Below are 21,103 nucleotides of genomic sequence, written 5' to 3' on the forward strand. Positions count from 1 at the left end.
ACCACCGGCAGGTGAGCTTGCGGGTGCTGAAACACACCAGAGGGGTTAAAAATGAAAGCTGCCCTGCTTTGGTGCAGTTAGTCAACCTCTCACAAACCAGCCTGATGAGAAGGAAAATCTTCAGCTGCTTATTCCGGTTCAATCTTCAACTGAAAAAACACACATTTCTACTCCCAAGGCATCAGAAACTTGGAAAGAAACCTCCCAGCCTGCAAGTAGTGGCTGTAATCAACCCTTTCTTTTACTCCTGACCACACTGATGAGTTTGTCAAACTGCAATTAAAAAGGGGACAGAGAAAAATTACTTTTTATTTCCCCTAGAATGTGTGGTTCTCAGACCCTTCTTTTCCATCAAGAACCTTAACAGAAACTTATTTATGCAAAGATTAAGCCAATCTGAGAAGTTGCATGTCCAGTCAGAAGGCAAGGTCAAGAGCAGTGCAGCCACCTCCACTCTCTTGATGCTGGCCAAAAATCAGTGGCACTGTGCAGAACAGTGCACAGTATCAAGACAAAGGTGTGAGGCTCCAGAGCCTCCCTATTTCAAGCTACTGCTTCACACTATGACTGACATGGTTCTGCACAGCCCAGCATGGGGCAAGCATAACCAGCACAACCTCCCTGTCCTACCTTCAGTCTCTTTCCTCTCTGAAGGATCTCTGAAGAAATCAGCAGGTGGGTTTCCATCAGGAGCTGTCCACAAAGAGCTGTCCTGCTCTGAGCCCTTGACAGTCTGCTGCACAAACACTGACTGGGAGCCTTCTGCTAAAGCCAATCCTCTACAAGAAGCTGAGCATCAGACTTTGACCTGTGCTCTAGTTAGGAGTTGGTACTGATCCTGTGCAGCTTCTCCCCTAGGAACAGAGGTAGGCAAGTGGCCCAAGCAGCTGCTGCTTGGCCAGACCATCTCTCGGCTGCTGTAACTGGACATGCACCACAGCATGCTGCACCCTGCCAACACTGCCAGGATGTACATCACCACTGAATGATTCAGCTGGTTGGAAGAGATCTCTGAGATCATCCACTCCAACCCTTGACCCAGCTCTGAAGGCTCAACACCAGACTACCTCCGTAAGCACAGCTCCACAGGCTGCTGGAACACCCCCAGGGATGGGGACTGCAGCACTGCCCTGGGCAGCCTGTGCCAATGGCTGAGAACCTTCCAGGGCAGAAATATCTCCTGAGCTCCAGCCTGAGCCTCCCCTGGGGCAGCTTGGAGCCATTTCCTCTGCTCCTGTCCCTTGCGCCCAAGCAGCAGAGGCTGCCCCCTCCTTGCTGCAACCTCCCTGCAGGGAGCTGCAGAGAGCAATGAGCTCTGCCCTCAGCCTCCTCTTCTGCACCTGCACCCCCCCAGCTCCCTCAGCCCCTCCTCACCCCCAGCTGCTCCAGGCCCTTCTCCAGTCTTGCTGCCCTTCTCTGCACCTGACTACAGATGACACCACATGAAATGCAATCATCTCAGCAGAGCAAAACCCTGCAGACAAGGGAAGCTACAAACCACTTTGATTCTTCCAAAGATCATGCCTCAGCTCTTGTTCAAATGCTGCTAGTTCAGGAGCTTATTTTAGCAGGCTATGCAAAAGCCAAAAGTTGGCTTCACCAGCTACAATTGGGTGCTGTCTGCAGAGTGCCTGCAGTTCTGCCAGTGTTCTCTTATCACCCTTCTGGCTCTACTGCTGCTTGAAGGACTAGACAGAGGCAAAGACAGAAGAGTCTTCAGCCATTCTCTAAATCTGGTTCTCAAAGAAGGATTTTCAGCTGTTCAGGATCTCCACTTGAAATTTCAATTTCTTAATGACAAAGAATTTTAACAAACAGCATCAGGCAACATCCACAAAAGAAACAGTTTTTAATCACGTTTAGAGACTTCCCAAAAATCAAGACAAACATCCTGTGTGGAGAAACATCTCAGTGTTCTTCAGCAAGAGAAACACAAAGCTTTAGTGCTGCACAGTGCTGAAGAATAGCCCAAGGAACCCTGCTAAGAGCAGCTCCGAGGCTAGCAGTGCCATCTGCTCACAGGGCTTCCAAGCATGCACCAGGTTCTCAGGGAGTGCTCTCCTTGTCCTCAGCAAAGATTTACAGACCAACAGGTTGATTTGCCATTTGTCCAACAAACAAATTCCAGGTGTTTCCCTCTTCCTTCCTACCACTCCCCCCAGAAAAACCTCCAAACACTCCAGAGTTGCCAGGGAAAAGAGCATTGTTTACAAATATTTGTACTTGATAAGAGCATTTGTAATTGATTACACAGTTGGGGGGGGGGGGTATTCCTCTTGCCAAAACATGCCTTAACAGCAACTTCCTCTCGTCATTCTTGATTAGAGGGTTTTATAGGGGAAAAATATCTCAGATCCTACAGGCTCTAGTTTCTCCTTGTGCTCCTTGCAGCAGCGCTGGGTCACTTACCTGTCACTGCCGGGTAACTGCTGCCACACACCAAACCCAACACTAAGAGGATGGCATCTAGAGGCACCTGCACAAGCTGCAGCAGTGGCACAGGTGAACCTCATGAAGCTCAACAAGAGCAAGTGCAGGGTTCTGCAGCTGGGCTGGAACAATCCTCACTGCCAACACAGGCTGGAGGAGGAGGTGAGAGAAAGCAGCCCTGAGGAAAAGGACTTGGGGGAGCTGGTGGTGAGAAGCTGGAGATCAGCAGGCAGTGAGAGACTGCAGCACAGAAGGCCAAGGGCAGCCTGGGCTGCATCCAGAGCAGCGTTGACAGTGGATCCTGAGAGGCGATTCTGCCACTCTGCTTTGCTCTGGCGAGACCTCACCTGGAGGACTGCATCCAGCTCTGGAGTTCTCAATAGAGGAAGGACATGGACCTGATGGAGAAGGTCCAGAGGAGGGCCACAACATTATCAGCAGGTTGAAGCAGCTCTGCTACAGGGACAAGCTGAGGGTGCTGGGGGTGTTCAGCCTGGAGAAGAGAATGTTTCAAAGAGACCCAATAGCGGCCTGCCAGTACCTGAAGGAGGCTGCAAGAAGGCTGCAGGGGGACTGTTCCCAAAGGCCTGCAGGGACAGGACATGGGCAATGGTTTCAAACTAGAGCACGGCAGATTAAGATTGCATGTTAAGAACAAGTTCTGCACTAAGAGGGTGCCAAAACACTGCAACAGGTTGCCCAGGGAGGTGACTGAGGCACATCTCTGAAGATATTCAAGGTTAGGCTCAACAGGGCTGTAGGCAACCTGCTCTAGTGGAAGATGTCCTGGCTGGGTGCAGGGGGTTGGACTGGATGGCCTTTGGAGGTCCCTTTCAGCCCAAACCATTCTGTGATTTTGACAGCCCCACCATCTCCACCAGTATCTCTTCAGAGGCTTACAGCACCTCAAAGCAGCTTTCTAAGAGGCACAACATGGAATGAGAATCCACCAAGCTGCTGCATCTCCAAAGCCAACTTTACAGCTGCGTTTTACCTTGGACTGGCATAGCAAGTTAGATATTCTATCATTCCTGTCACATTCACCTATGCACTTCATAATCGGTAGTGATGAGCAGGCAATATGACCCTGCCACCACAGTGCACAGAAAACCTGCATATGGCAACTCGAAGATACAGAATCACATTTCTGGGTCAGCCAGAAGTCTAACTACAGAATCACAGAATGATTTGGATTGGGAAGGGTCTCTAAAGGCCATCTAGTTCCAACTCCCATGGACAAGGATATCTTGCACTAGATCAGACTGTTCAAGGTCCCCTCCAATTTGACACTGAGTGCTTCCAGGGATGGGATATTTACAACCTCTCTGGACAATCTCTTCCAGTGCCTTACCATCCTCCTACTAAAAAACCTTCCTTCTTATATCCAATCCAAACCTACCTTCTTTCAGTTTGTAACACTGATCCTTGCCTTGTCACTACAGGCCCGAGTAAAAAGACTCTCTCAGACAGGAGATAATTCAGATATTCTCTCAAAATATCCCTAAGTCCCCTGCCAGGCCACTCTCAACCCATTCTACACCCAGTCCATACTGATCCTACTGATAGTCCCCACCCAAGCACAAGACTTGGATCTAAAGGGTAACAAAACCCATGCCCAAGGAATTCGACCATGAATGACATCTCCCTTTACATAAAGCTACCTCCAGACACTCTGCAAACGTTCAGACTCTGCTTTGTCTATGCAGGAGCCTCAGCAGCAAACAGAAAGCTTCTCAGACACCAACTCTGTGTAGCATTTGATCACCTGGATTTGAAGAGCATAGTGAAGGTGGTGTCAGGACAGGTGGGTTTTGACAGACACTTTTACTTGAGAAGTTCTTATCTATCAAGGTACTTGGAGTTGTAGTCTTTACTTAAAAAAACACCAAACAAAGATTTCCCAAAGCCCTAAGCACAGGCAGGGCCTTCAGAAGATTGTCCCAGAGTTAGCACTCCAAATCCCAAAGGAGGATGTGATCCTCTCACCTTCTTCTGTGCAAGACAAACATGCATTTCATCCAGCTGACTGTGAAGTCACAGCGGGCCTAGGGAAAACAGGCAACTCCAGCTCTGCCCTGGGTGGTTCTGGTGCAGCAAAGCCAGCAGCCTCTGGAGCGCAGCTAAAGCAAGGCTGCCGCGCAGCGTGTACTGCTGCCAGCTGATGTAAGCTGGGCTGCTGAAACACTGAAACCTTTGAAGATTAAGGCTAAGTCCCAAGTTTTAAACATCAACTGCTCAGATAACTGACCAAGTACTTGACAAACTGAGTGACTCAAATGTCTGCATGAAAAACCTCTTTGGGAGCTATCAGAGCAAACTGAGCAGCAACAAGCACTGTGATGAAAATCTGCCAGTTAGCCTGAATCAAGGGCAGAGGTAGCTCTGGGCCCAGGTGTTCTCCAGCCAGCCACCTGTTAGACCCCTCCCTCCTTGCTCTCCAGAAACTGGAAGCCCAAAAGCCCCAGGGATTTAGCAAAAAAAACAGAGGAGTAAGAAGTCTGGTTTGATTCCAGCTTGTAGAAGTAAGCTCACGGAACAGGACTTTGCACTGCTGTTTAAGCTTGTCAATGGCAGACAACAGGATTGAGCAACCCTCAGCATGTCTGCAGATGACACCAAGATGAGTGGTTCAGCTGACGAGCCAGAGTGGCAGGACCCATCCAGAGGGACCTGGGCAAGTTCAAGAAGCAGGCTTGTGTGACCCTCATGAGTTTCAACAAGGCCAAGTGCAAGGTCTGAAATCCTCAGTATTGGACAGGCTGGGAGATGACTTCAAGAGTTCATGGAAGAAAATCCATAAATAATGGCTGAGAGAGTTGGGGCTGTTCAACCCGGAGAAAAGAAGGCTCTGAGGAGACCTTACAGCAGCCTTCCAGTACGTGAAGGGGGTCCAGCAGAAAGCTGGGAAGGGACTTTTTACAAGGGCTTGTAGTGATGAGAGGAGGGAGGAATTCTTTATGGTGAGCTACACTGGAATAGGTTGCTTAGAGAGGTCATGATTGCCCCCTCACTGGAGGTGTTCAAGGGTTGCATGAGGCCTTGAGCAACCCTTTCCAGTGGAAGGTCTCCCTGCCCATGGCAGGGTCATTGAAACTAGATGATCTTTAAGATACCTTCTAACCTAAACCATTCTATGCATCCATGATGGGACTGAGAGCAGGACTGCAGAGAAAGACTTGGGGGTACTGGTGGGTGAAAAGCTGGTCACGAGCCAACAACAGGCATTTGCAGTCAGGAAAGCCAACTGTACCCTGGGCTGCACGGAAAGAAGCATGGCCTGCAGGACCACAGAGGGGATTCTGCATCTCTGCTCTGCTGAAACCCTACCTGGAGACCTGTGTCCAGCTCTGAAGCTACCAACACAATGGCATGGACTTGTTGGAGCAGAGACAGAGGCAGCCACAAAGTCTATTAGAGAGCTGGAAGCCCTCTGCTGTGAGGCCAGGCTGAGAGAGCTGGGGTTGTCCAGCCCAGAGAAGGCTCCAGGGAGACTTTCTGGTGGTCCTTCAGTGCTTCAAGGCATTGATGCGAACGCCAGGGACAAAGCCTGTTTTGACAAGGGGACATGGTTTGAAACTGAAAGACTGGAGAGAAGGAAGAAATTCTTTCATGCTGAGGGTAGCAAGCCCCTGTCCCAAGCTGCCCAGGGAGGTGGCAGATGTCCCATCCCTGGAACCACTTCAGGTCAGGTTGTTTGGGGCTGTAAGCAACCTGCTGGAGTTGATGATGTCCCTGATGATTGTGGTGGGTTTTGGACTGGATGACCTTTTAATGTCCCTTCCAACCTAAATCCTTCTGTGATTCTACGATTAATGAGACACCAAGCCCGAGTTAAGAGCTAGTTACACTGCCAGGGGCTCCATCTAGCACACCCGAGGCAGTCACCAGTACTTGGCCGTGGCACACCCCAGTGTCACCACCTAACACATACTTCAGCCTCAATAGGTCTTTCCAGGGCTGCAGGGCCCGCAGGCCCCCATGTTTTGAGAGCAGCACTACAGGGTGCTGGGGCATGTGTTGTACACGGAGCTTGGGCTCCAGGCTCCTCATGGCTCATCAGAAAAGATAGTCAGCTATGATTTCCTGGCACAGGACTGCAGCAACGGCGGGGAAGCCCCAAAGAAATTTAGTTACAGACAGCTGCAACTTAATTGTGTTACTCTTTTTTACTACAGTTGCAAGAGAGACAAGAACAGCACCACGGCCCTCCTACGCATCAGCTTTACGGTACTGCCCCACTCTCCTGCACGTCGGCTTTACGAATGTCCCCCCCGCAGCATGCAAGCTGAAGTTCTGCAGTCCTCAGAGTGCCTTTGCTGCCTGCTCTGGTTTCACCTTCCTTTACAGCAGCCCCCTGCCAGCTTCTTTTACTGTTCTCACTGCTAGCACACAGAACTGAGCTTAGCATCATAGCATCAACCAGGTTGGAAGAGTCCAACCACAAAACCCAAAATTGCTACCAAATTGGTTGAAAGGCTATTCCCTGTCTTTCAGTCTACAGAGGCTGTAAGCTGGTGAAGGAAATTAAAAACAGAAGCAAACCCAGGTCAAGTTAAAGAGAATAAAAGCATTTTAACAGAAGCCAAGGGCATTGCTGAGATTTTTCACACAGCCCCAAACCTAGAGGAACTCCAGCCTTTGAAGCTCACCTGTATGGAATCCCACCCACTGCCTGCAAGCAGCTTATTCGCCTATTACCTCTCAGATACACGCAGTTACTCAACCCCTCTGCTCAGGAAACGGGAGAGCAACTTAAAACATCAATTCACAACCTTTGATTAAGGGGACAAAAAAATTGGGGATGGATTTAAGGAGTTCTACAAAACACAAAATACTTTCAATGTGGTGTGATCATAATAACATTATCTTATCTTTTTTTACAGTATATCAGGCCTAGAGCCTGACAAGTCTCCCACTTTAACTAGGGGATGCAGGGAGAAGGCATTCTCAGCTTGGAAGATATCTGAAGTCCACATCAACTAAACCTGAACCTAAGGCGATCCTCCATAAGAACATATCCACATAGGTGACAATAGACTAAATGAAGGTATATAAAGATTACCTCGGGCCAAGAATGCTGCTTGTAGTGTCAATAATCACACTAAGAAATGGGTGCAAAATATCTAAACTATTTAGAAAGTGTTTGTATCATTAAAAGCTATAGAAAAAAGCCCAAGACCTGAGTCAGGATGAAAAGATGAGATGAACAGAGCAAAAGTTCAGCCAGCAGAGAGAGCGACACAACGACCAAACACAGCTCACTTCACCTAGCAGCTGATTCCTTCAGAAGCAGCACTGCAGCTGGTGCTAGTTTGTATGAACAGGATCTGTACCTAGGGCTGGCTGGGGAAGGCACAGCATGGCTCTGGTGAAGCTGTCTTTACAGGAACACTCCAAAATCTGATTTATAAACAACAAAACCTCACTTTAAAGGACTTTCCTAGGATCTGAGATGCAAAGTCACCTTCTCAAACTGTCACAGAATTGTTTTGGTGGGAAAATGCTTTGAGTCAAACCATTTCCTAACTCTACCCAATCTGGTGCCCTTGGTACCACATCTCTGCCTCTCAAACATCTCCAGGCATGGGCATTCAACCACCTCCTTGGAAGCCTGTGCCAGGCTTTGAGAACCCTTTCAGGGAAGAAGTTTCTTCTGATAGCCAACCTAAACCTCCTCCCAGTGCAACCTGAGGCTATTTCCTCTCACCCTAACGCTTGTTCCTAGGGAGAAGAAACCAACACTCACCTGGCTCCAACCTCCTTTCAGGGAGGTGTAGAAAGAAACGAGGGCTCCCCTCAGCCTCATCTCCAGGCTAAAGAGCCCCACTTCTCTCAGCCACTCCCCACAGGACTTGTTCTCTAGAGCCTTCACCAGCTTTGTTGCCCTTTTCTGGACATGCTCCAGCACCCTGTGGATCTTCTCCAGTCTCTCTTGCAATGAGGGGCCAAAACTGAGCCCAGTACTCAAGGGGCAGCCCTACTCCTGGTCACACTATGACAGATCCAGGCCAGGATGCTTGTGTGCTTTTTGGCTCCCTGGACACACACTGGCTCAGCTTTAACCAGCTGTGGACCAGCATCCCCATGCCCTTTTCTACCAGGTAGCTTTCCAGTCACTGTCCCAAACCTGAAGCACTCATGGGATTGTCATCAACCAAGTGCAGGAGCCAGCATTGGCTTTGCTGCTTCTCAGCCCAGTGATCCAAATTGGCCAGGTCCCCCTGCAGAGCCTTCCTACCCTGCAGTAGTGTGCTGGTTTGAAGCAGGCTAGAATGTTTTAGTGAGAAGAACTGGACTACAGGCTGTGAAAGGAAAACAATGGTGATGGCTACTTCCCTCATAGGCTTGCTGAGATGTATAGGAACAAGAAATAAAAACATAGATAACCACTCTCACTTGGGCTGCTGCCTGAGCTGCATCTTGCTCTCTAACCTCACCCTCCATTTGGGACTAATCCACTTTGCTTCCTAACTCCCTGGCTGAACCTCCATTCTTCCTTGGGACTGGGGTAAGGTTGAGAGGGGCAGGGGGAAGGTGCAGGGCTAGTTCAGAGCCCTTCCTGGGGACTCAGGTCTCTGGGAGGGGAGTTGTGTTTCTGTATTACCTTTTTACCTTGTCTATTTCTGTCTCTAACTGTATAGACTGTAACTATCTGCTTGTACATTGTGCTAGCTGTAAATATAAGCTTCATTCGTATTTCCAGATCTGGCTGAGTCTAGTCTGGGTGATTGCTAAAGTGGGGTGGGGGACAGGGAACACCCAAACCATCACAAGCAGATGAACACTGCCACCAAACTTAGGGTCATCTGCAGCCTTACTGAGTGTGCTCTCAATCTCCTCACCCAGATCACTGATAAAGACGTTACACAGAGTTGGGCTCAGCACTGAGCCCTGAGGAACACCACTGGTGAGCAGCTGCCAGCTGGAGTTAACTCTGTTCACCACCAGTCTTTGGCCTTGGCCTTTCAGCCACTTTTTCACCTGGCCAGCTGTCCACCCACCAAGCCATGAGCAGCCTGCGCAAAGGAACTATGCCTCACACAAGCATGACAGAAAGCATCCCAAGTGCATTCCCATACTGACTACAGCTTGGATCCAAATCACAATGCAGATAACTGAAAAGAGCAAAATCCTTAACCTGAAAGATGAATGAACACAATTAAAGATAGTGTCAGCTGTGTGTTTGATACCTTCAACCTCCTATCACTGCAGCAAGGTCCTCATGGCACAGCCAGCATGAAAGCACCTACTAGAAAACCAAGTTACAGTTAATAAAAGCCTCTGGATCTACACTCTTGATACCGATCAAGAGAGCTGGGTGCAAAATAGCAACAGCACTCCAGCCTGAGTTCTCAAAAGTGACACAGTGCATCCCAACCCTCAGACCTCTTCTGGTGAGCTGTGGTTCTAAGATGACAGACACCAAACGAGACCAAAAGCAGCAAGTCAGCTGAAAGCGGCAGTGTTATCTTCCCTTGTGGCAGCGATCTCCACAGACTCTGCAGGTTGGACCTGTCAACACTTCAGAATCCACAAACCAGTGACGTACTAAGCAGAGCACAAAACACCATGAGCTCGTCCACGTTCTTTGTTGTCAGCCTTTTCACCTCTTCCCCACCTTACGGTAAAGGGAGCTTTCTGCTGAAAGCCACACAGCAACAGAACAACTATTAAAATCTATCTCCTCCTTCATGCCCCTCTCTTTCCCCAAACCCAAATGTCAGAGTCCACACTATGCACAAATTTCTTTGTTCTCCTCTCTTACAACAGACAGCCACTAGGAAAACTAAATAACTTCTATCACCTCCTACAAGGAAAAGAAATTCTCTACTTCAGCACTGCACAAACTGCAATATGCTATTTTAGAGCATCTCTAGGCATAGCTAAGCACCCAGCCGCATACCAAACAAACTGGCTGCACTTGGTATACCTTTGTAGAGGTGCTTTTTATCATCACAACTGAAATATTCACTTTTGTCAAGCATCTATCGAATTATGCTGGTTTTATGTCAGGACGTGTTCTGGGTTGCTTTCTGATGATGCAATTCTAACACCGGCCTCACTGCGGAGATCCATAGAACCACCTGGTATGATCAAGGCAGGAAACCATAAGCAAGCAGCCCTCTATCTCAAGCCTTGCACACCAAGCAGCATTTAACCCCCCGCCACGGGTATTTGTCCATTAAAGGCACGTTAATGGCAGAGCTGGCTTTTACACGTCATTGCTTAGCGTTGGCAAACGTCTGCGCTGCACAGGCTGCAATCAGCGGTCAGTGCCTAACCACAGCTCGTGCTGCTCTCGCTCTTACAAACAGCTGTCGGGGAAGGAATCGACGTATCAGAGCCGCTGACAGCCTCTGCCCACCGGCACTCGGGAGCCAGCCTCTGTGCACAGCGTCCGCCGCCTCTGGTGCCAGCCGCTGCAGAAAGAGCCCGAAGCGAGAGGCTGCCAGGCTGGGGCAGGGCAGGGCGGGCGCATCCCTGGCACAGGAGCCGCTCTCCCTGCACAAAGCCACCCTGGCACCCTCCGCTCGGCGCTGAGCAAACACAGCACGGGCGCGGAGCTCAGCGGGCGGTGACTCAGCCAGGAGGGTGAGATTCGGTCCCACAGGGTAAGGAATTCGGGCAGACGGGGCCGGGGGCCCACCGGCGCTCCCTACTCACCAGCAAACAGTCCACGTTCACTTCGGATTTAGGGTCCTTTAAAGTCACGTCGATTTTTTCAAACCGAGATTCAAAACTTTCTCCCGTCGACATGTTTCCGCAGATTAAAAGTTTCCCTTATTCCCGAGCAAAGTAAGGTTAAAAACAATGAAAAAGTAAAAAACAGGAACAAGTGAGCACAGAAGAGAAACCGCACAGCCTGTGCCAGGCTGGGGAGCGCTTCCTGCCAAACCCCTTCAACCACACAAGTCTCCGAGGCGAGCTCCCCAGGCTGAGAGAACCGAAGCAGAGTCCGCCGCCGGGGGGGCACAACGAGGCTGCTGCTCCCCACTCCTCCACGCGGGCCCTTCCCTAGGGTGCTCACAAGGCCGCCGCAGCAGCAGGTCTCCTCTCCCTCCCTCCTCTACTCGGACCCCAGCGTCTCAGTAACCTCATCCTCCCAGCCGGGGAAGCCGCCCTGGCAGCCAGCGTAGCGGTTCCTCCTCCTCGCCCTGCAGCAGCGGCGGCAGGTTGGTGCCAGGTTCCGAAGCGCAGCCTTCCTTCCAGAAAACCAGGAGAAAAAGCGACAACAGAAGGGGGGTGGAGGGAAAGGCAGAAGCCTGCAGGCACACCAAGGCAAAAGTGGGAGAATGCAGCCAACACCCACGTAGTAAAATCCTCTCGGCGGCGTGCCTCAGCGCCCCGAACTTGGTCCTTCCATGGGCACAGACGGAGGGAGCCCGGGGCGGGCCGGCGCAGAGGCTGCCCCTCTCCTCGGCTGTGCCCCTCTCCTCGGCTGTGCCCTGCCTGCTGCGGGTGGGCGAGCGACAGCTCCGGGCTGCCCGCGGCACGCACAGGCCTCCCCGGGGCCCGCTGCGAGTGGCCCCCACGGGCACGGGACGAGGCACTTCAGCGGCGGAGAGACGGCAACAGCATCTCGCTGCCCCTACCCTTCTGCTCGCTGCCTCCCGCCGCGGCCAACGTCGGGTCGGCTCCGCTCCCCACCTCACGTACGAGGCGGCAGTCCGGACAAGTTCAGGATGGACCCAATGCTGCGATGCGAGGGGAAGGAGGGGAGAAGGCGGCGTAAGGAGAGGGCAGCGCGTCAGGCCGGTCGGCAGCGGAGGAAGCTCCGAGAGGCACCAACATGTCCGCCTTCCTGTTTGAACGGGGGGCGGCAGCACGGCGCAGGCCGCATGCGCGGGGAGCACCGGGCGGGGCTGCGCCGTGCCCGCCGGCGCGGGGCGGGAGGGAAGGGCTCCGGGGGCTGGGTCCGCGGGAGCGGGGTCCCCGCGGCCGCGCTCTGCGCTCGGCTCCGCGCCCCGCTGGCGGAGCTGTGCGCCGAGCCAAGCGGCCAGCGCCCTGCTGGCAAAGGCGGCTGTGCCCCGGGAGGACGTTGCCCGCCTTGCGTCTGCTTCGTTTCCTTGAAGCCGCCTCCGAGCTCCCCGCGCGGGCCTTCCTCTGCGGAAGCTGCGCGGACTGTTCCCCGTCACCGCCGCGGGCCCACCGTGGCCACCAGGCGGGCGGGCGCTGCGCAATGGGCGCTGCCCGCTGCCGCAGGAGGACCGGCGTCCGGCAGGGTCACCCCGCTCCGGCTGCCCAGGGAGCTCTCCAGCTGGAGCCAGGCCGAGGGCTGGGGAAGTTGATTTCCAGAGATGCCTGCCGGCTGTGCTGGTGTGTGCCCACGGAAGGAGAGGCGCCTTCCCCGGCCCCAGAAGCTTAGAGCGTTCCAGTGAATGTGCTGGCAAGAGCCACGTACTGTGTACACCTGAGTCAGAAAGAACAGAGGGACACAGCATTCAACACGTAGGCTATGCAGAGTGTCTCTGTGCTGCCAGTCTAAATACCCCCAGGGATGGGGACTCCAGCACTGCCCTGAGCAGCCTGTGCCGATGGTTGAGAACCCTTCCAGTGCAGAAATATTTCCTGAGATCCTGCCTGAGACTCCCCTGGGGCAGCCTGAGACCAGTAGCTTGATACCTGAGAGAGGCTGCTGGGCTGCCTCAGTCCTTTGCCTTGCAGTGCAGTTCCAGCAGCGAGTGGCATTTTCACAAAGACTGATCACAGTTATGCGGAGAATGTCAAATCATTAATCTCTGGTCACTGAGCAGTTGCCAGTAGCAGACCCGAGCCTCTAGGAGGTATTCTCCAAGCCGTGGTTAAGAAAGAAATGATCTGTAGCACTGTGCTAAGGCGGTGAGCTGTTTGGTCTTGGACAGTCACTGCTTGCTGTCTTGCCTTGTCCAGGCAAAAAGAAAAGTGACATTCTGCACTTTGCTTTTTCTTGCCTGCACCTGCCTGCATCTTGGGTTTTGTTTTCTAATGAGAAGTATGTACAGTTGAAGCAAAAGTGCATGCTACAGCAACGCTGTGCTCCCACTTGCTTTCCCTTGCTCTGTGCTGCCTATTCCCACAGCCCATAAGTTTGGAAAGTTTGGTCGCTCCTGGAAATGCTGATGTTCCATTTCAAAGAGAACGTCCCATGTGCTCTGCTGGCTATAGGCTGGATGCTTGGGATCGTTTCAGAAGTGATGCAGCAAGGAACTCCTAAAGGAACAAAGAAAATGCTTCTTACAGTCCTCCTACTAAAACCCATCGTTAGAAATACAAAGCCTAATTCACAGTGCTCTTGGGCACCTGGCTTAGGTGGTACAACACATCCAGGGATGATGGCAGGCTTCAGCAGGGTGGTTTGAATCACCCAGCTGTGGAGAATGCAAAATTCATGAGGTCTGTAATAGAGTAAGGCAGACGGAGCTCAGTGGGCAAGGTCACTGTGCTAGTTTGAGGCTAGCTGGAATATTTCAGTGAGAAGAAACAGATGCTAGGCTGTGAAAAGGAAACAGTGGTGATGTCTGCTGCACTCATAGGCTTGCTGAGATGTACAAAAGCAAGAACACAAACACAGATAACTCCGTGTGGCTCTCTGTTGCAGCTGGTGCCTGTTTTTTTCTCCCTAGCCTGCTTTCTAATCCTTCTGCTTTCTAACCTCCCCTGGCTGATCCTCCAAACTCACCTTGCACGTAAGGCAAACTCTGGGATAAGGTAGAGAGGTGGAAAGAAGGTGGCAGGGCAGTTGGGAGTCCCTCCTGGGGATGCTGGTTTCTGGGAGGGCTGCTGTGTTTCTGTATTACTTTTACCTTGTATATTTCTGTCTATAGTGTCTTTATCTGCTTGTATGTTGTGCTAAGCTGTGAATATAAAGCTTCGTTCCTTCATTTCCAGCCAGCTGGAAAATCTGGGTGATTTTCTTAAGTGGGGGGGGGGGGGGGCAGGTAACTCCCAAACCATCACAGTAACCCTGAGCTGTGCTCCAGATGTTGCTTGCCTGTTTCGTGCAGTGTCCTGGCCCAGGCTCCCTACAACAAGGCCACCCAGGCCTTACTCTCGCTCGCCCACTGCATCTTGGCACTAATTTGTTTTACAGTGACTCAGCTTTGACACAGCCAGCGGAGAGAATCACAGCCCCTTGGCTTGGCAGCTTGGAGAGTTCACAGGCCCAGCCTCACCCTTTCATTTGCTAGCAAAGGCTCTTGCCTCTGGACCAGTACCCCCAAGTACTCTTCCAGCCTCATGGGCAGGGGAGCTGCTGCGTCCGTGTCCAGCCGCATGCAGGCACATCTGCCAGGCTGGGCTCTGCTGACAGCCGCAGTGCAGTGCCTCAGACAAGAGAGAATTTGTGTGGGAGGTGCTCACCCAGCTGTCTAGGAAACTGAGCACTGCTGTCAAGGCCTAAAAGGCAGGCAGTGGCTGCAAAAAGCAACAGGGAAAATAAGTTGCCACTTTAAAAGCAGGTATGGGCTAAGTGCCTGCTGTGACAGTGCTCACTTGTCACTCGATGTAACTCGAGAGCGTAATGCAACCACGGCTAAGCCAGCGCTTGGGTCTTGGAGCCCGTTTCCATGAGCATCAGCCCGTTTGTATCTGTATGATCAGGAACTTGTGCATTTCAAGCACTGGCTGCTTAGAAATTGCATGAAGTTCCACCCTACCTAACCAGTCAGTGCACTGGATGTGATATTGTAGCTTGTTTTGTTCTTCCTGATAACAAACAGACTACAGATGGCTCATTTCTGCTTCCTGCAGTTGTTGTGCCACCTATGCTGGAACTGAGTTAGCTTTTGTTGAGTGAAATAGAAATTACTTAACTTATGCAAGACCTGACAACATTGAGCTTGTCAAGCATGCAAGCCTGAAAGATAGTTTTTTTTCCCTCTTCAAAGGCCTGTAGTCTAATTCCTGAAAGTGTCTCCATGTCAGAGTTTGTCTGTGCCTAGCATAGTCCTTAAAGAGACAGGAATCATACTCCTCAGATCCCTGCTCTCTTGACTCTTTTGTAAGATATTGCTCTTGGGTTTGGTGTGCTACCAACAAGATGAATTGACACTGACTTGCAAGGGATTGGAATTTACCATTAAATACAGAAAATCAGTAAACAGAGTTACTGCTGGGCTTCAGTGAAAGCAGTATAACTTACCTAGGGATGTAACTGTGGCCCCATTCCTGGAGATATTCAAGGTAAGGCTCGACAGGGCTCTGGGCAACCTTATCTAGTGAAGGATGCCTCTGCTTACTGCAGAGGGGGTTGGGCTAGACAACTTTTGGAGGTCACTTCCAAGTCAGACCATTCTATGATTCCACTTCAAAGAGGAGCTGCGTGTATGTGTTAGACAGTGCTCTTGTAGGTCAGAGCAGTAAGATCACGCGTCAGAAGAGGCAGTGCCCAGCTCAAGAAGTCAACCAACAGCAAGAACACAAGAGCAGTGGAATGCTCTGCGAGCATTAGCAGGGCCTTCCCTAAGCAGGTGCTGTCAGACAGGGCTATGGTGAAAAAGCTCAGAAAAATTGAGTGAAACGTCTTGTGGTAAAGCCAAAGGTCCTCCAGATCGCTCCAGGGGCTGAGCGTGCAGCTTCCAAAGGCACACGCTCTCAGAGTGAAAGGAAAAGCCAGGGTGCTTCGGTTTCTGATGCAACTGCTGACCTCAGAAGAGTTACACAAGGCAGAAATGAGGCTGCCTGCTGCTCACCACGCTCAGCTAGGCTAGCACTGCATGCTCTACCTTCACATCTGACTTCCTCTTCAGTCAACACAAAACCTGTAGCAGCTACATGTCGTTGTGTTAAGCCTGCCTTTGGTCCACCACCCTCCTTGTTTGCCACAGAGAACTGGCTCGGGTTTGCCTCAGCTCCAGCCCTCTGGACACTTTAAAGTGCAGGCCAATATTGCTCAAAGCTCTGAGATGAAAACTGTGCTCAACAAATCCAGTCCTCGGGCAGGAGATTCCACCACTGCTAAAGATCATCTGTGCAACAGAAGGGCCTTTTACAAGAGCTCCCTGCTTCAGACAAGGGCTGATGGCTGCTCCTGCAGACATAGCTGAGCTGACTTTAGGGAACAACAAGGTCACACCAACACTGATCTCAAGGTACCTGCAAAACCAGAAACCAAAAAAAGGCTAGGGTAGGCGAACACTGCTGGCTTCGGGTGGAAAGCCACAGCCACACTGCTGCTTGCAGTGCAGCTCCCTCACCTGCCCTGGGGGCTCAGCTGTGCACTGAGACAGCTCCTTAAGGGATTGCAGACTGTAAGCTCCAGGTGCTCTGAGTAGCGAACACATCGAAATGCTCTACCAACAGGAGAGAGAACCCAAAGGAAGATAACAGATGTTGGTCATGTCACTGAGCACCGAGAACAGGCATGATGCTGCTTCCAGCACGAGGCAAACTGTGTGAACCAGGGTAGAAGAGAAACAACCATAGAATGCACTGGATTGGAAGAGATCTTTAAAGGTCATCTAGTCCAACCCTCTGCGTTGAACAGGGACATTCCCAACTAGAGCAGGCTGCTCAGTGCCCCATCAAGCCTGGCCTTGAATGTCTCCAGAGATGGGGCCTCCACGACCTCTCTGGGCAACCTGTTGCAGTGTTCCACCACTCCCATGCTGAAGAATTTCTTCCTAACGTCCAACCTTGATCTCCCCTGCTCTAGATTAAAGCCATTGTCCCTCTTTCTGTCACTCCATGCCCCTGACAAAAATCCCTCCCCAGCTCTCCTGTAGCGCCTTCAGATACTGGGAGGCTGCTCTGAGGGCTTGCCAGAGCTTTCTCTTCTCCAGGCTGCACAGCCCCAACTCTCAGCCTGTCCCCACTGGGGAGATGCTTCAGCCCTCTGAGCATTTTTGTGGCCTCTCAAGCCTTTCCATCAGGTCCATGTCCTTCCTGTGTTGAGGGCCCCACCAAATTGGACAGAAATAGCCTAGGCAATAAATAACTGCTATCGAGAAAAGACAGATTTGGATATGACTGATCAAAAGACAATTTGGCATGGATATACTCAAAAACCCCCAAACCCCAAACTAGTGTCTTTCAAACATCTGTAGATGCTGAACTAGTGCAGATGTACATACAGATCTGTGTGCTTTTCCTGTGTATCCCTGCCTTGAGTAAAGATGTGAGGCTCCTGGGACATAACCTTGCATAGCTCAGTTTATCCCAGCTTCTTGACCAAGGGCAGTTGCTGTTCCCTCCCACAGCACAGTTTCAAGCACTGGGTTCTGGTGTCCAGCAGTGGTTGCAAGAGGAGAAACTGCTCTGCTGCCTGTGCCTGGTGACTGATGCATAAGAAATGGTTCTCAGTTGTTGTTCCATTGCCTTGGAAGAGCTAGAAGTAGGCAAAACAAAATTTAAAACATCACCTCTTGGAACTTTTGCACAGGCCTGGTTTGATGGAGTTGGGTCTGAAAACAAACTGTTGCAAGGGATGAAGTCATCTGGCAGGGGTTGTCTGCCCCAGTGCAAACACAGATGTGCTGGCTGCCAGCAGGCAATGGCAGAGCTCTGTAAACATGGCAGTGTAGGCACACCCAGAGCCACTGCTGCTGCCTCTGAGCCCAGAGACAGACACCAATCCCCGGGGTAAGGATCTGGTCACCATATGGCTCAGGCCAGTATCAGCCACCACTGCGCATACAGGGCAGGCTGCCTTTGCTTTTGTGTCTTAAAAGTGCAGGACAACAGAGAAAAGCCTGTGACCAATGTGTGGCAGAAGCTTGCAAAGTGATTTGAAATCAAATCAAAACAAAATTCCACTGGAATGCTGAGAGGGTCATACCTCAGTAAGGACAATTTCCATGGCAAATGCTATTTTCCCACTGAAACCACTTGGAGGGTACAGAAAGTGTTAAGATGCCAGAAATTCTTTATTTACCCTGGGAAAAAGCTTTTTATTTTCACTAGCTCAGAGCTTAAAAATGGCCCCAGTACTTCTTGCCTCAAATCTGCAACTCCCCAGACAAACTCAGGGAAAAGCAATGGGAGGGTGGGGGGGGCAACGAGCCTGAAAAAAGAAAGGTTTCGGAGAGAAGTGAATCTCCTGATGGTGCCACTGACCAGCACACACACAACACCTGGAGGGTGGGCTTTTGACTTTGGTGATGAGGGATTGCCACCGCTGCAGGCCTCCGTGCAAACTAAGCTGCTCTGCACCTGGAAGTTCTTCACAGAGAGAGTGATTGGCATTGGAATGGGCTGCCCAGGGAGGTGGTGGAGGCACCGTCCCTGGAGGTGTTCAAGCAAAGCCTGGCTGGGGCACTTAGTGCCATGGTCTGGTTGGCTGGATGGGGCTGGGGGATAGGTTGGACTAGATGAGCTTGGAGGTCTCTTCCAACCTGGTTGATTCTATGATTCTATGATTCTATTGATTTGTTAGCTGTGAATCACCCACAGGGGTAAGAAATCTTCTCACTTCTTCCCTTCTTAACCCCCAGAGCAGATTTCTCCCACGCCACCTCACTCCTACTTCCTCCACATACCCAGATCCTATTTCCTGTGGCTGGGTTAGTTTCGTAGTGCTTGCTCCAGCAGTCCTTATAGAGATAGAAGTTAAAAGTGAACTGGGATGAGTTTAAAAGCAAACCTCTTTGATTCTGCTGCCTCTGCATTCATCAGTCCTAAACATCCACACCTCCTGGAAACTTTTGGGTCTGCTGGAGACTCTGCCAAATCCATAAAAAGCTGTGGCTGTATCTTTGACCTGGAAAATATTTAACACTTCTCTGATTTTAACAGGAAATTAGCTTCTAAAGGACACATTTCATCACTCCTCTGGAATAAACGGGGCAGGCTGCAGATGAGCCCTCTGTGGGCAGAGCAGCAGAAGCTACAGGGTTGGACACACAATCACAGAATTAAGCAGGCTGGAAAAGATCTCTGGGATCATTTGGTCCAACCTATTACCCAACCCTTCTCATTAACTAACCCATGGCACTAAGTGCCTCATCCAGGCTCTTCTGAAACATCCCCAGGGATGGTGACTCCACCACCTCCCCAGGCAGCCCATTCTTTCCATGAAGAATTTCTCCCTAACATCCAGCCTGAACCTGCCCTGGGACACTTTGAGGTTGTGTTCTGTCACTGGGTGCCTGGGAGAAGAGACCAACCCCACCTGGCTGCAACCTCCTTTCAGGTAGTTGCAGAGAGCAATGAGGTCTGCCCTGTACCCCAGTTTTGCAACACAAGATTTAGACAACATCTTTTATACCATGAAGCTTCATGTGATTACATCTTGCATCTTTAACTTAAGGCATTCAGTCCCTGCCCATGGCAGGGGGGGTGGAACTAGATGATCTTGAAGGTTTCTTCCAACCTACACCCTTCCATGAATCCATGAAATGAGCTTTAGTGTGCAGGGTTTCATTGGATATTAAACAGATATGAAACATATATTTTTTTCCCCAGGATTTTTGCAGATATTAAACACATTTTTAACAGAAATTTAGTCACCAACAAAGAATTCAAATTCATGGCACTCTCAGGATTTATAAATGAGCCAACTTAGTTGTTTTTCATGGCTCTTAGAAGCTGAATTAGGGATTTTGTTCACTCTTGGGATATTTTCAAGCCCTTCTGTTAATCTCATGCCACTGGACAACTGGTTACCAGTTAGTCTATGCTGACACTGACCCCTAGGGCACACCTCTAAGCTTTGAGAGTCTTAGAGGACAGAGGATTTAAATTTGCTTTCTGTTACAATTCAGTTTTTAGTCAGCTAAAGCAACACAAAACCCACAAAGGGAAGTTTTATAGGTGTGGTAAGAGACAGAAAGCTAGGGGAATGAAAGTGTGAGCAAGCTCCAGTTTTGGAAGCTAAGGGTTAAAATCTTCCTTCTTCTCTCTCTCCCCTCCTAGCAGATAAAAGACACCAAACTTCCTACTTCTTGTTGCAAAATGCCATGCAAGTCTGCTGGGTAATTCAACTCCTAATACTTGCAAAATAGCAATTTCAGAGCAGTTTCAAACCCATTGTTGTGTTTTGTTATTGTTGTTATTGTCTCTGCTTTTATGGTGAGTCAGCAGGACTGCCATGAATGCTCCAAAATGGAGCAGGAGACCTATGGGCTCATCATGTGATGAATCATAGAGATATAGAATGGTTTGGGTTGGAAGGGACCTCCAAAGCTCATCCAGTCCTCCCCTCCTGCACTCAGCAGGGACATCCTCCACTAGAACAGGTTGCCCAGAGCCCTGTCCAGCCTCATCGTCACATATCCAGGGATGGGCCCCAGTCACTTCCCTGGGCAACCTGTTGCAGTGTTCCAGCACCCTCACGGGGCAGAACTTGTTCCTCACATCCAGTCTCAGTCTGCTCTGCTCTAGTCCGAAACCACTGCTCCTCATCCTGGCGCTGCAGGCCCTGACAGAAGGACAAACTAAAGGCCAGAAATGGACCTCTTGATGAGATCCATTTCAGAAGTGTGGTGTACCCAGAGCAACAGCTCCTACATGAGAGGTGCTTAGGCAGAGAGGAGAAAAGAGCCAACTCAGCTCCCTTCTCCACAGAGTCAAGTGCAGCCCTCCAGCAGGACTGGAGCATGGCAGGGTTGTCCTAGGCTGCCCCTGAGCGAGTGCTGGCACTGGCACAGGTTAGGAGAGCTGCCAGCAGGGCTGCCGAAGCAGCAGACTCTCCCCTGCACTGGGCAGGCTTTCAGCCCAGCACATAATCCAGCCCTGGAAAGCCAGCAGGGCTGGGCGT

At 50.8% G+C, this 21,103-nt stretch overlaps 1 protein-coding gene across 5 annotated transcripts in view; it reads right to left on the reverse strand.

Moving 5' to 3' along the window:
• Positions 1-12,228, reverse strand: part of ROCK1 (Rho associated coiled-coil containing protein kinase 1) — a 101,468-nt gene extending 89,240 nt beyond the window's left edge. For all 5 annotated transcript variants that reach the window (XR_010308366.1, XR_010308367.1, XM_064170690.1 and 2 more), the window contains exon 1: positions 11,095-12,228. Coding sequence is in view for 3 of the 5 variants with exons in the window: in XM_064170690.1 (XP_064026760.1) it covers positions 11,095-11,187 (93 nt within the window). In the remaining 2 variants the exon portion in view is untranslated. The remainder of the gene's footprint in view (positions 1-11,094) is intronic.
• Between the last annotated feature and the right edge of the window lie 8,875 nt (positions 12,229-21,103).

Source organism: Pogoniulus pusillus, chromosome 34 (assembly GCF_015220805.1).
Source record: "Pogoniulus pusillus isolate bPogPus1 chromosome 34, bPogPus1.pri, whole genome shotgun sequence".
NCBI classification, from domain to species: Eukaryota; Metazoa; Chordata; class Aves; order Piciformes; family Lybiidae; genus Pogoniulus; species Pogoniulus pusillus.